General features: G+C 35.7%; 1 protein-coding gene across 1 annotated transcript; it reads right to left on the reverse strand.

Moving 5' to 3' along the window:
• Positions 1 to 11,700: 11,700 nt before the first annotated feature.
• On the reverse strand, positions 11,701 to 13,890 carry LOC149214998 (uncharacterized). The gene is made up of 2 exons (XM_089389584.1): positions 12,688 to 13,890; positions 11,701 to 12,459 (listed from the first exon to the last, which is right to left on the reverse strand). Exons 1-2 carry the CDS (start codon positions 13,888 to 13,890, stop codon positions 11,701 to 11,703), a joined length of 1,962 nt encoding a protein of 653 aa, XP_089245710.1.
• Between the last annotated feature and the right edge of the window lie 1,239 nt (positions 13,891 to 15,129).

The raw sequence follows: 15,129 nt of genomic DNA on the forward strand, positions 1-15,129 counted from the left end.
ATATTTTTGGCCGGAATCCAGTAATTTCTCCTTCATGGAATATGTTATTTAACTATTTTATATTTGACTATATATTTTATATTTTTCATGGGAATTTGGTTATTTCTCCTTTATGGAATACATTTTTTAACTATTTAACTATTTTATATTTAACTATATTTAATTATTCTATATTAACTATATATTTGTATAGTTTTTCCCAGAATCTAGTAAATTTGCCTTGTTTTCTAAAGGCGTAGTCTAACTTATAGACGAAATAACTTTTTTCACCAGAACTCACCAAAATCCGGCAATAAAGTTTCAAGATTTTTTATGTTTAAAATACAACTTTGAATGCATAAATGAATTCAACACCTTGAAAACCCATGGGGCACTCGAATTATGCAGATTAAACAATTTAAACTCAAGCTTTTAAAAATCTGTGAGATTTTTATTAAAATTAACCAGAAAAAATGGTCATGAGAAAAGGTCATTTCTTCTATAAGTTAGACAACACCTTTTTTAAATATTTAACTATTTTTTAACAATTTAACTATTTTATATTTAGCTATATATTTTACATTTAACTATTTATCTATTTTATACTTAATTATAACTATATTTTATTTTTAACTATTTAACTATTTTGTATTTTATATTTAACTTCTTTTTTTTGGTATGGTTATTGACATCAAATGGGTATTCACTTTTAATTTATATTTTTTTACTAATATCAAGATTTACATGCATTAGTTTTTTTGATATTCTAATTCATATGAGTAAGTTAAGTAAATAATATTAATAAAATATTTCACAAATAGCCAGATTAATAATAAAATATTTCGTCGATACCCAAATTAATAATAAAATATTTCATGGATACCATAATTAAATAATTTAAAATTATCTATGATGTGTACCTGCTTTTAAATTTAAAGGATTTTGATTGGTTTACATATTATGACATGGAAATTACGTGAAAATTTCATAAGAACTTTTAGGTTGAAATTTCCTCTAATTGGTAGTATTATAAATACATAAAGGATTATGAAAACCTACCATAACTACATTCTTCAACACTCCCTCTTAGCTAGGGAGGTATTCATAATGACTATCCAGATGTTTTCTATGTACATGATATTTCTAAAAAGAAAGGTAAATCTCATTGATAACATATTTATCTAAGTTAATACCCTTAATCTACATCAACATCATCATCAATATGTACCACAACCCAGGTTAGCTCCTTCAACTGATGGTATTTACTCAACTAGTCACCATGATCTAGTGATCGTCTCACCTCATGGTACTTTGACTAGTTTTGGGTTTCCATCCCCCATGGTCAAACCCTAGGGAACCCATGTCCCAATCATGATGCTAAAGAGACCCACTCCATGAGTGTTTAGGCCTCAGAGACCATTCCTTTCAAGAATGTTCGTCTCTCATCTTATGTCCCCAATAGTTTGGGTTATGCTCATGTTGTCACCAATGGTTTGAGCAATACCCTTGTTGTCGACCCATTAATAATTCACGCCAAGCTCATGTTACCAACAGTCCAAGCCATGCAATTCTCCGCTAGTCCAAGCTTCTCTCTGAAGTATACAAACTTCACCTGAGACAGAGGCTCTGTGAGAATGTTAGTCATACGCTCAACAATGGAGATATATTGGAGCCTCACTGCTCCTTTGTGTACCATATCACGAATGTAGTGGTACTTGATCTCAATATGCTTTATCTTATCATAAAACATTGAATTTTCTGTCAACTTCACATAACATTGATTATCACATAACAATGTAGTCGGTTCCAACATCTGGTCGAACAATCTAGAGAGTTGATTTTGAAGCCATACTCTCTCACAACATGCCAAATATGCTGCAATATAAATTTCTTTTGCAGTATTGAGTGTGACAGAGGTCTGCTTCCTGCTCATCTAGGATATCATAAAAAAACCTTAACTAAAACATATACTAGATTTACTCTTCCTGTCATCCACCCTCCCTGCCCAGTTAGAGTCTGTATATCCCTGTAGTTATATCTCACCATTCGAAGCATATCTCTAACAATAGTCAACAATACCATGAAAATATCTCAATATATGATTTGCTGCAATCCAATGCTCATGGTTCCATTTGGAACTAGCTCAAGGTGTTTAATGCAAAGCAAATATCTGGCTCGATATTTACCAAATACATCAATGATCCAATCAACTTTCGGTACTTGGATGTATCCACTAGGTTAGACTCAGAACCTCTCAGCTTTCTCGAGTTCATCACCATAGGAGTTTCCATAGACTTGCACTTCATCATGCCAAACTTCTGAAGGATTTTGATGACATTCCTTGTCCAAGAAGGATTTCATCGGGGTTCTGCCATACTTCCAAACCCAAATAGTAATGCATTAAGCCAAGATCCTTCATGTCAAATTCAAAGGCCAACTCCTTTTATAATAAGCAATAAGATGCTCTACATTAGTTAGGAACAAATCGTCAACATATAGTAGCAGTATCACCAATCACCTTTTACAACCTTGATATAAAGATTTGGATCAGCATCACTTTCAGAGAAACCAAGTCTTGTTAGATATCCATAAATTCTAGAATACCAAGCTCTTGGAGCTTGTTTGAGTCCATACAAGGCCTTCTTTAATTTGCACAAGTGATATTCTCTATCATGAACCTCAAAACCTTGGGGTTTCCTCTAGGTACACCTCTTCCTCAATCATGCCATTGAGGAAAGCAGTCTTCACATCCATCTGATGTAGATTTTATCCCATAAATGAAGTGAGAGAGATCATTTCTAATTGTGGTGTACCTACCAACTAGTGCAAAGACTTCATCATAATCTTCTTCCTCTTTCTGGGAGAATCATCTAGCCATGAATTTTTCCTTGTATTTTTCAATGCTCCCATCTACTGCATGCTTGATCTTGTAAATCCACTTTGAGGTTACTTCAAGTATTGAAACAATTTCCCAAACATCATTCTTGATAATAAATTGGTATTCCTCCATCATTGCATCCTTCCACACTTATGAAGTAGTTGCTTCCTCGAAGTTGGAAGGTTTAGAGTCAATCACCCTTGTCATTAAATTTGCACAACCCGAATACCTCTTCGGCTTCTTAGATTCCCCGAAGGTTCCTTGTGGATTCACATGTCCTTTTTCATCTTACAAAGTAGATTTTAGCCAAGCTGGTCTTTTTCTATTTTCAGGAACGACCATAGGATCCAACATTTCACAAGGTCCCTCTAGCATATCTTCATGATCTTCAGAATGACTGAAAGATGAGGGAGAACTTGTAACCTCTTCTTTAGGAGCCACATGCTTCTTCTCTTCATCTCTAGTGTCTCAGTTCTCTTCTTGGAGTTCCAATAATTTGCATCTTCATCAAAAGTCATGTCTCTGCTTACTTACACCTTTCATTTCCCTGGAACATATATACTATAGGATTTTGATGATCCATTGTACCCAAAAAATATTCCCTTTGTAGTGAAGTCTCTAACTTATTTCTCTTATCCTTGGGTACATGTATGATGATATTCAACCAACTCGCAAATTAGAAGAAGAGATAGATCAACGACTTCAAAATAAGCCTCTTCGAGGGGGAAACCTCCTTTACATTACACAAATGAATAATTATTGGATGATTCAAATGACTAAACCTACTTTCTATATATAGGAGTCTAAGGGGTCGCAATATAATCAGATTCGACATAAAAATAATAATGTAAGGGCACAACAATAACAATAGTGGGCTTTTATGGGGCACAATAACAACAATATGGGGACAACAGGGGCACAACAATAACAATAAGGAGCTACAATGCTAATAATAATGGGGAAATCACAAGTATTATAGGGACCTAACATGCCGCTTTCCTTCAAAAAGGTGTTGTCCTCAATGTTTGAGTAGTTCTGGATGCTTCTATATAAAATTTTTGTTCTCCCATGTGGAATCTTTAGTGGGTAAGTTCTTCCATTTGATGAGATACTTTGAAATTGATCGATTTCATAGCTATCAGGTTCTTGTTTCTACGTCTACTTCAGGTTCCAATATGATTTTTCCTTCCTCGTCAAGTTCTGGCAATATTTTTTGAACTGGGAGCTTTTCACCTATAACCTTCTTGAAGCATGAAACATGGAAAACTAGGTGCACTCGAGAAGATGGAGGAAGCTCCAATCTGTATGCCATAGTACCAATATTTTGCAACACCTTGTACGAACCATAATACTTTGGTGATAATTTATTATCCTTTGTAGCTTGCTTGAGGAAAATTTGTTTGTATGGTTGTAGTCATAGAAATACCCAGTCACCTACATCAAAACTTCTTTCGCTGCGATGTTGATTTGCCTGTTGTTTCATTCTATTCTGCGCCAAAGTGAGGTTATCCTTTAAGAGTTGGAGAACTTGTTGTTGATGCTTGATGTGATATTCCATTGCTTGAACCTTAGAATTTTCTCTTAAAGATGTTGTGATGGATGATGGATGATATCCATAATGTGCCATAAATGGGATCATTTTTGGTGCAGTATGGAAGGAAGTGTTATACCACCATTCAGCAAGAGGAAACCACTTCACTCGTTGAGTTTGTTTATCAGATACAAAGAAACGAAGATATCCTTCCAAACATTTGTTCGCTATCTCAGTTTTCCCATGAGATTGAGGATGATAATATGAGCCAAGAGCTAACTGAGTACCTAGAAAAGAAAATAATTCAGTCGTAAAATTTCCAGTGAAAATTGGATCTTTGTCGCTTACAATAAGCTTGGGTTTCCATGTAGCTTTTGAATTGTTTCCATAAATTTAGTAGCAATTGTACTGGCTTTAAAAGTATGAGATAATGCACAAAAGTGTGCATACTTGGTAATTCTAACAACTACCACCATGATGACACTCTTTCCTTCAGACTTGGGTAAACTTGTGATAAAATCCATTGAAACCTCCTCCCAACGTTGACTTGGAATGGATAAAGGTTGTAACAGATCCGGGGTCTTAATTGTCTCACCTTTATTTTGTTGGAAAACCAAACATTCCCCCACAAACTTTTGAATATCATATTTAAGGCCATCCCAAAAAAAATCCTTCTTAACCATATGGTAAGTTTTTAAAAAACCCGAGCGCGCTCCTAAGGGAGAGGTGTGCAATTTCAGAAGAACTTTTTGTTTGAGTTGGGAATTCTTACAGAGGTATAAGCAATCTTTGTACCATAATGAATCATTTTTCCAGTTAAATGTATCAGATGTACTGGGCTATTTCTGCAACTTTTGAATGAGTGCCCACACTTCTTTGTCATTCTTCCATTCATCCCTTGCTTCGTTTATCCAATTTGGTTGGATGATAGAAATGACACAAAACAATTCTTTCACATACTCATCCTTTCTTGAGAGTGCATCTGCAACAACATTTTTCTTTCCTTTTTTGTAGATGATTTCAAAGTCATAACCCAACATCTTTGCGACCTACTTTTGCTACTCTTCTAAAGATAATCTTTGTTATAAAAAGTATTTAAGACTGTCATGATTCGTTTTTACCTTGAAGTGTATTCACATTAGGTAAGGTTACCATTTCTTAAGTGCATGTAGTAGTGCCAACATATCCTTCTCATAAATATCTTTTTGTAAATACTTTCCCTTTTGATTGGACGACTTTCAAAAGTAATGGGTCTTCCTTATTTCATTAAAACAACACCAACTCCATTCCTAAGGCATCAAATTCCACAATAAGGTTCTTTTGAAGTCTGGCGTAGCTAAGACTGGTGCTTGGCACATTTCCTCTTTAAGATGTTCAAAGGGCTTCGTTGCTTTTGCAGTGCAAGAAAATGCATCTTTCTTCAGTAATGTTGTTAGAGGTTTTTCTATTTTCCCATAGTTCTTAACAAACTTGTGATAATACCCTTTCAACTTGAGAAATCCTCACAGATGTTTTATGGATGTGGGGATTTTCCATTCCTTAATGGCTTTAATTTTTCTAGGGTCTACCTTAACACCTTCATGAGATACAATATGCCCCATATATTCCACCTCATGTACTCCAAAGAAACATTTGGAGGTTTTTTCATATAATTGTTTCTCCTGCAATAGTATGAGCACCCTATCAACGTGTTGAACATGATCCTTCCAAAAAAATTTGTAGATTAGTATATCATCAAAAAATACTAACACAAATTTTCTAAGGAAGGATTTGAAAATGGAATTCATCAAACCTTGAAATGCAGAAGGTGCATTGGTAAGCCCAAAAGGCATGACCACAAATTCATAATGACCCTCATGAGTTCTAGATGTTGTTTTCGTATTGTCTTCAGTCTTCATTTTGATTTGATGATATCCTGAACGAAGATCTAACTTGGTGAATAAATTGCTCCATATAATTCATCCAATAATTCATCAATGACAGGAATGGAAAATTTATATTTAATAGTGAGCTTGTTGAGCTCCATATAATTCAGACACATGCACCATGATCCATCCTTATTATGCACCAATACTATTGGAGCAGAGAAAGAACTTTGACTAGGTTTAATTATATCAGCCTCTAACATTTCTGCAACCATACATTCAATTTCACTCTTTTGGGCATAGGGATATCTATAAGGCCTGATGTTTGGAGGAACACTTCCTCGAATCAAATGAATAGCATGATCATGATCACGGATAGGTTGGAGGTATTTGGGAGTCTCAAACACCTTGGAATGATTGTCCAAGTATTTTTGGAGATATCGAGAAATATATGATTTCAAAGTGGGAACCTCTAGTGAACATAATTGTGCAACTACACCCCGTTGTTCTTTCTTTAGAAGATTTATCATGTTGTTAGAGTTTATTATCTTTCCTGGTTTCCCTGCGATACTCCTTAATTCAACTTCCTATCCTTCCGAAAAAAAATTCAAGAAAATTTCTTGAAAATTAAAAGCTATTGTACCCAAATATTGTAGCCATTGGACTCATAGTACAACATCAGAAACCATCACTTGACACTCTGGTACTGGATATAGGAAGCAATTCAATTCCTTGGCTATCTTACAATGAATAAAATTATGGGTACTCCCTGAATCAATCAAAATTATTATATTTTTCTTCTTGATATGTCCTTCTATCTTGAGAGTTTGAGGAGTGGTAATTCATGTCAATGCATTACAAGATATGGTCGGATTCATTGCTTCTTTCTCTAAGGTTGTTTCCAGATATATATCCTCTTCTTTTGACGTTTCTTGTTCCTTTTCTTCCTCCTCTTCACAATCTATGTAAAATAATTTCTTCTCAACACACTTATGACCTTTAGTATATTTGTTATCACAACTATAACAAATCCATTTTTCTCTTTTTTTCTTCCAATTTTTGTGGTGTCAACCTTGTAGGTTGTGGAAGGCAAGGGGAAACAACACTTCCATATTTATAGTTGTGAGTGTTAGGCTTCTTTGTTGCCATAATTTTTCTTTCAATTTTTCTTGCCAACTTAAATGCCTTCTCCAATGAATCAAGTTTCCAAAGGAAAACCTCATGTTGGATGTTATCCTTTAAAGTCCCTATGAACACATCAATCATATGATCATCTCAAATATGATTTACTCTTATATTCAATTTTTGGAAGTCCTCAATGTGATCCACCATTGAACCCTTTTGTTTGAGATTTATCATTTGGCTAAAGAAGGTGTTTCCTCTTTGTATCATCATAATGTGTTATCATTTCCTTCATAAAAATTGACCAAGTAAAAATTTGTTAGCAAGAGAAAAGCCATTGATACCATACAAACTGATTAGTTTCCAAATATAAAGTTTCAATGCGTACCTTTTGTGTGTTTTGCACATTATGGAGAACGAAATATTGTTCCATTTGTAATATCCATGTTATGGAATCCTTGCCATCAAACTTCCTCATATCGATCTTTGGAACGTGATGGGTCTTCATTCCAATGTTAGATTCTATCAAATCATGATTAACATTTCTTTTGTTCTCATCATGAGTTCCCTCTACTACCTTTTCGCCATTAGGATGCCTTTCTTGTAGCAACTTTGTCAAACCTTCCTTCAAACCTTCCATGTCTTTCTTCAAATCATGATTTGCATTTCTTTTGTTCTCATCATGAGTTTCCTCTACTACCTTTTCACCATTAGGAAGCCTTTCTTGTAGCAACTTTGTCAAACCATCCTTCCAACCTTGTATGTCTTTCTTCAAATCTTAAACAACGTCTTTCAATTTCGCTTCTATACCATTGATGTCATTCTTCAAACCATCCATTTAAGCTTCTATTACTTTTTGTGAGAATGAGATTTGTTGCACTTGGTCTTGTAATTTTGATATATCATGTTGCATTTCTTCCTCTTCTTCATGTGTCATAGTAGAGCTTTCGGGTTGCTTACTCAGTGTTTCCATTTTTTTTTCAGGGCATCAACTAATGATAATTTTGTTCACTATGAACTTTTAATCACTTCAAACTATTTTTTCAAACAAAACTTATGTATCTTTTTTTTAAAAGGAATACACACCTTTTTTTGCTTTGTAGGAGCTCGATATTGAATATGTTGTATCTCTGTAATTTCATATTTCCAAGGTACGAAATTTTGTCTTATGGTATCCCTCTGCGTTCTCTTTCTAACCCCACAAGTCTGATCAAGATTGGATTTTCCAAGAAGGAGTTATGCCCAATCAATGACTTGATTATAGACTAGTTCAGTAGAGTGAACTTATACAACGTGCCATGTATCACTGTTTCGACATTAGGCCCTAAAAACGATACCCAACAAACTACAGTCCGTCCTCTTTCTGTCACATTTTACAAAATTTGAATCTGATGCTTAGAGAGAAAGTTATGATGCTTTTCCCAAGGTCACCTGTTTGAGATGGAATTCGGGATCGTGCAAAATCCTGACCTCCTTGATTCATATCTCCAAAAATATAGCAAGAAATGCTCTGAAATTCAGACACGACATTCATCAAGATTTCATCTCAAATCGTTTTTTCAGCTTCTGAAGATTTGTAAAAACAAGTGATAGAAAAAATTATACGATAGGCTGTTTGAAGCAACGAAACCCTAGAATCCAAATCTCTGATACCAAATGTTATGCAACCAATTCACAAAATAGAAGAAGAGATAGATCAACAACTTCAAAATAAGCCTCTTCGAGTGGGAAACCTCCTTTACATTATACAAATGAATAATTCTTGGATGATTCAAATGAAAATACCTCCTTTCTATATATAGGAGTCTAAGGAGTCACAATATAATCAGAGCCGACATAACAATAATAATGTAAGGGCAAAACAATAACAATAGTGGGCTTCTATGGGGCACAATAATGACAATATTAGGACAATAGAGGCACAACAATAAAAATAAGGGGCTACAAGGACAATAATAATGGGGGAATCACTAGTATTATAGGGACCTAACTTATGAACACTGGAAAACTAAATATTCTCATATGACCAACATGTGGTTTCTGACCTATGAATGCTTCTTTTGTAGTCTTATCTTCCATAAGCCAATACATACTTCTACTCAGGACGTAGATGGTTGTCTTCGCATGTTTTCCCCACAATAACATTGATACATCTTGATCATGTATAAGCGTCTTCATGGACTCGTCAATAGATATGTTCTTTGTTTCGGCTACTCCATTCTATTGAGGCTTATAGAGAACTATCAGCTCCCTCTTAATTCCAGCTTCCTTACAAAAGGCAATGAGTTCCTTGGAGGTGTATCCTCCTCCATTGGCTTATCTCAAATTCTTGATTCTCTTCCTTGTTTGGTCCTCCATTTCAACTTTGAATTCTTGGGACATTCTGAAAAATTCGTCTTTTGACTTCATTATATAGATCCACGTCTTGTAGGATAATTCATCGATCAAGGATACATAGTATATAGCGCTTCCAAGAGATTTCATTAGCATGGGACCACACACATCGACCTGGACTAGATCCAAAATTTATTTGGACCTATGTTCACCACTTGAAATTTTTTTCTTGACATTCTTTCCAAGAACACGTCCCTTACACACATCTTTATGATCTATCTGCAAATCTAGTACACCTGAAACTATCTGCTTCAAAGTTGGCAAGGCTCTATAATGAAAATGTGCATATCTCCTATGCCATAGCTCACTAGGATTAATAATTGTGTACTAAATATTTTGAAGTTTTCCCTAGGATTCTATACAACCTTCTTTCATGAATCCCAATAACCGTAGTAGAGCATATACTAAAGCCCTTGTCTCACACATGGAATTTCCCATCAATGAATGCCACTCTATCTCCTCTATCTTCTAAACATGAAATTGAAACCAAATTCTCTCTTCAAACTTATAACATAAAGTATGTTTCTCAAGTGAATGTTTTCACCTGTTTCCAGCTCAACAAATGTCTTAATTCCTTTGACTGCATAGTTGGTGTTGTCTCCAAGCCCTACCTTTTGTGTCAATCTTCTTTCCATCAAACTTGTAAGATGATCATGCCCCCCTATAATATACTTGAAGCTCCACTATCAATTAACCATTTATTGTTATCATATGTAAAAGATCTTGCAAGTGTGCAATAGTAGAAAATTTCTTTGTCTCCCAACTTTGGATCTCTTGGACTGCTCATCAAATTATGTCTTGGTAGCATGTTGATTTCATCTCTTATTCTTATCATGAACCTTTTAGGACTTTTGGTTTTGAAGTGACCATAAATTTTGCAACGAAAGCACTCAATTTTAGACATACCTTTCTTCCTTTGAGGATTGGTTCTACTATCAAAACCCTTCTTCTTCTTTTGAAAACCAGACTTCTTTCTTCCTCCAACTTTCATGGAACAAGCTACATAGGCTTGATAATATTTTTCTTCTTTTGGCTTTCTTTCTCTAGATAGAATTCTTTATTCTCCCTTAGCACAAGTTGCCCATATTTCTTCCAAACTTAGAGCTTCCTTTCAGTTGCTTATACCTGCTGCAAATGAATCCCATGAACGTGGTAGTCAATTAAGTGTTGAAGTCACAAGTTCTTTATTAGAGACAATTTCATCGATGTAGTTGATCTCTTAGTTGAGAAACCCTCACAAAGTATGAATCCATTGTATTGTCCTTTGTCATTCTTATATCATGAAGCTCGTTTCTTAAGCTCATGACTTGGCCAATATTGTTGACACTATATAACTTATTTATGACTTCATACATATTCTTTGAAGTGTCAATCTTTGAGATGTATGGAATAAGATGGTCCTTGATGGATTCCACAATAATGCTCATGGCGATGATGAACAATGTAAACTTTGAAACGGGAACTATAAACTCAAAACGGGAACTCTGGCTAAATTACCTTGAAAAAACATCAAAAACAGTGTTAAAAACGAAAAGTGTTGACGCTGGAATAACACCTTTTTTTTCTTGGGTAAATTTTCAACATGTTTTAAAAATGGCAGTGAAAACCAAATTTTTGCGCAAAAATTGTCCAAAAAACACCTTCAAAACGAAAAGTGTTAACGTTGGGAAAACATTTTTTATTTTTTATTTATTTATTTTTTTCCCTTGGGAAAATCAGTAACTTTCATTAATATTTTGAAAATTACATAAGCAGATGCCGCGGCATTACTGTCATAGTTCATACAAAATTCACCTTTTCAGGTAGTTCTCAGAGTCATAACAAAAAAGTTCTAGTTACATCCATGATCTGTGCTTTACAGCCTATTTACTATTACAAAAAATTTCTGTTCATAAATATATCAGCAGTTCATATTGTTCTCTGTTCACTATTTAGCTGTTGGGACTGTTGTCCCGCTGCATCCTCTGATCTATATATGGCCGGTGGTAAAACTGATGTTCCTCCGACCCATTCTGCTCCACTATTTGTCCATTGCCTCGGGGAAGTGACGAGGCCTCTTTGGATAGTTTGTCAGCCTCGCTATTGTGTTCTCTGTAAATATGCACACATGTAAAATGTTCAAATGCTGCTTTGAGAGTAAGAGTATTTTGAAATAAATTGTTGAGCATGTGTACATGGCAATTTGTCACATTATTAATCCAATTTACAACCACCATTGAGTCCCCGAATATGTTGAGCTGTGTAATATGATGAGATAAAGCAAAATGAAGTAGATTATATAATGCAGAGAGCTCAGCAAAATTGTTCGTTCCAATACCAAAACCCAATTTTGCTAGATATCTATGATTTTCGTTAATGTGCAATACAAATCCACCGCCACACCCTGTTTGATTCGATGCACCATCGAAAAAAGCCCAAGGGATTGTTCTGTCAATCTCAGGCATAGGCTGTATAACACGGGTTCTGGTTGGGGTCGGTTCTGGAAGTTCCTGGTATGCTGCTATGACTGCTATTTCAATGTGGCTTCCCGAGAAAGGTTTATCTTCAAAAATGGCTCTATTTCGAGCAAGCCATGCATACCAAATGGCCACAAGGGGGAGGTTTAATAGTTTGGATTCCGGGTGGCTACGGGCCCATGAGCACCAAGCCTCCTGTAGGTCAGCGCCGCTCCAGTCTCCCGTAATTCCCAACTATTGACAGATATTCCTCCAAATGCTTTGAAACGTCGGGCAAAACAAGAATATGTGGTCTGTGTATTCAGATGCATTTTTGCAGAATATGCACCATGAGGGTCCCTGGATGGCTCTGCGGGTTAACTGTTCACCGGTAGGAACGATACCATGAAGAGCACACCAGAAGAAAAGCTTAGATCGGGGAGTGGCCCTTAACTTCCAAATGGAGTGCCACCAAGGGTGAACCTGATCCGGATATCTGTGAGCAATGAGGGCACAGTAGCCTTGTTTTGGGACATATGTACCATGGTCGGCCGGGCACCAGATCAATTCATTAGGCCCTTGCTTAATACGAATATGGGATTCAGATAGAGCCATGATGTATTGATCCCATTCCTGGTGCCATTGGTTGGGTAGATCCAAAGAGTGGGCGGTTTTCCACGCCTGTGAGAAAATATCAGTGTGAAGTGGATCAGCGATCTGTGCAAAATGTTGTATCCCCCGGCCTTGTAAATAATCTATAATCTCCTGGTTTAATATATGTCTGCCTCCACTGTTGCTCCAAGGGTCCAGGCCAATCCTGCCTGTCATTCCATCATTGATTCGCCATGCCAAGTTGTCCCGAATGAGAGGGAGGGAGTCAATCAAGGCCTTCCATACAGATGAGCCCCCCTTCGAAGACCAGGATGGAAGACGTGCCCAATCCATCATATTTTGAGGCCAAATGTATTTGTGGTATGTAACATGAGTCCACAGATTTTGTCTAGTGAGCAAGATCCATCCCATCTTGGCAGCAAGTGCTTTAGCGAAGTCAGGGAGCTCCTTGAGGCCCCATCCACCCCACTTCTTAGGTAATGATATTTTCTTCCAGCTGATCCAAGCAAATGTACGTTTCTCCTGATTCCCATTCCAAAGATAACGGTTACAAAGCTGCTGTATCCTCCCCAGGATAGTCCTAGGAATCCATGCTAGTGCCATCCAGAAGACTGGGGTAGCTTCTAGCACAGATTTGATGAGCACCAGTCTGCCAGCTCTAGATAGATATCTGTGGCTCCAACCCAGTAGCCTCTTTTCAAGTTTGGCAATCAACCAGGCCCAATCAGCAATCCTTTGGCATGAGGGTTTCAGATTGAAACCGAGGTATTTAAGACCTCTATCCAAAGAGTGCACCAAGAAGGGAAAAGCCTGTAGTGCAATCCTGGTCTCTTGGACCGAGGTGCGAGCACATCTGATGGTGGATTTCAATTGGTTAGGCATCATACCTGTGGCCGCAGAAAATCTTTGCAAGATTTTCAAGAAGTTCCGGGAGTCTCTGACACTTCCATCAAGAAGAATAAGAACATCATCTACAAATAGTAGATGTGTAAGATAGCACAAATCTGATATCCCAAGCCCACCAATATCCCCATTCCTCTTTGCAGCTTCCATGAGACGACTGAGTCCTTCCATAACTAAGAGAAATAGTAGTGGTGATAGTGGGCATCCCTGTCGCAGACCTCTCTCAGAGTGAAAAAAAGAGGATGCCGAGCCATTGATGAGAACACTGAACGAGGGAGAAGTGATACAAGCCATAATCCATGTAATATAGGAGTGTGGAAACCCCAGATGGATCAGAATCATCTTAAGATAGAGCCAGCTGACCCGATCGAAGGCTTTGGAGAGGTCAATTTTGAGAAGGATGGCTTTCAGACTTTTGGACCAAATGGAATGAAGGGCCTCTTGGGCGAGTCCAATGGCCTCATGTATCTGACGAGAGTCTAGGAACGCAAATTGCTGGGGAGCAATAGCCCTGGAGAGGATAGGTCTGAGTCGATTTGCTATGGTCTTGGAGATGATTTTATACAAGCAGTTGCAAAGCGATATGGGTCGGTAATCATCAAAGGATTCAGGGGAATCAGATTTGGGGATGAGGGCGATGAATGTGGAGTTAATAGCATGATAAATAGATCCAGATGTACGACTCTCCTCCACCACCCTCAGCAGATCCTGTCCCAGCACCTCATAGAAAGCAAGATAGAATTCAATGGTCCATCCATCTGGGCCGGGACTTTTGTTTATTTATTTATTTTCAAAAGTAAAATTTCAACATTTTGAAATAATGGCGTAAAGTATTTTATAATGACCTCGAAAAACATTAAAATTTAAAATATATATATATATATACTAAAAAACAAAAAAACAAAAAAAAATCAATCATAAAAATGTAAAAAAAAAAAAAATTAATGGAAAAAAAAAAAAAAAAAAAACAACAACAACAACAACAACATAAACAAATAAATAGTTAAAATAAATAAATAAAATAAAAAATCTTCTAAACCATAAAAAAAATTGGCAAAAAGGAAAAAAAAAAAAAAACAAAAATATGAAAAAGAGAAAATAACATTTAAAACAAACTAAAAATTAAGTAGGTAAAAAAAAAAAAAAAAACAAAAAAACAAACAAACAGATATTAAAAAAAAAAAAAAAAAAAAAAAAAAATTAGAAAATTAACACACACACAAAAAAACTACTAAAATTAAGATTAAAATGTTGATCACTTAAAAAAACAAATATAAAAATATATATAAAAAAGACAAAAATAAAATAAAAATAAAAAATGTTAAAAAAAATTATCTCATAAACCATAAAAAAATATGTGTGTATATGTATATATATATATATATATATATATATATATATATATATATA

Source organism: Pinus tabuliformis, chromosome 1_1 (assembly GCF_031772625.1).
Source record: "Pinus tabuliformis cultivar Carrire ecotype Pingquan chromosome 1_1, CPIR1, whole genome shotgun sequence".
NCBI classification, from domain to species: Eukaryota; Viridiplantae; Streptophyta; class Pinopsida; order Pinales; family Pinaceae; genus Pinus; species Pinus tabuliformis.

What these genes read in the sequence shown, in the direction of transcription:
- LOC149214998 (XM_089389584.1), bottom strand. Translation starts at nt 13,890, where the DNA reads ATGGAAGGACTCAGTCGTCTCATGGAAGCTGCAAAGAGGAATGGGGAT. An exon ending in CTCACAGATATCCGGATCAG is followed by an intron (nt 12,460 to 12,687) that starts GTTCACCCTTGG and finishes ATCTGTCAATAG; the next exon opens with TTGGGAATTACGGGAGACTG.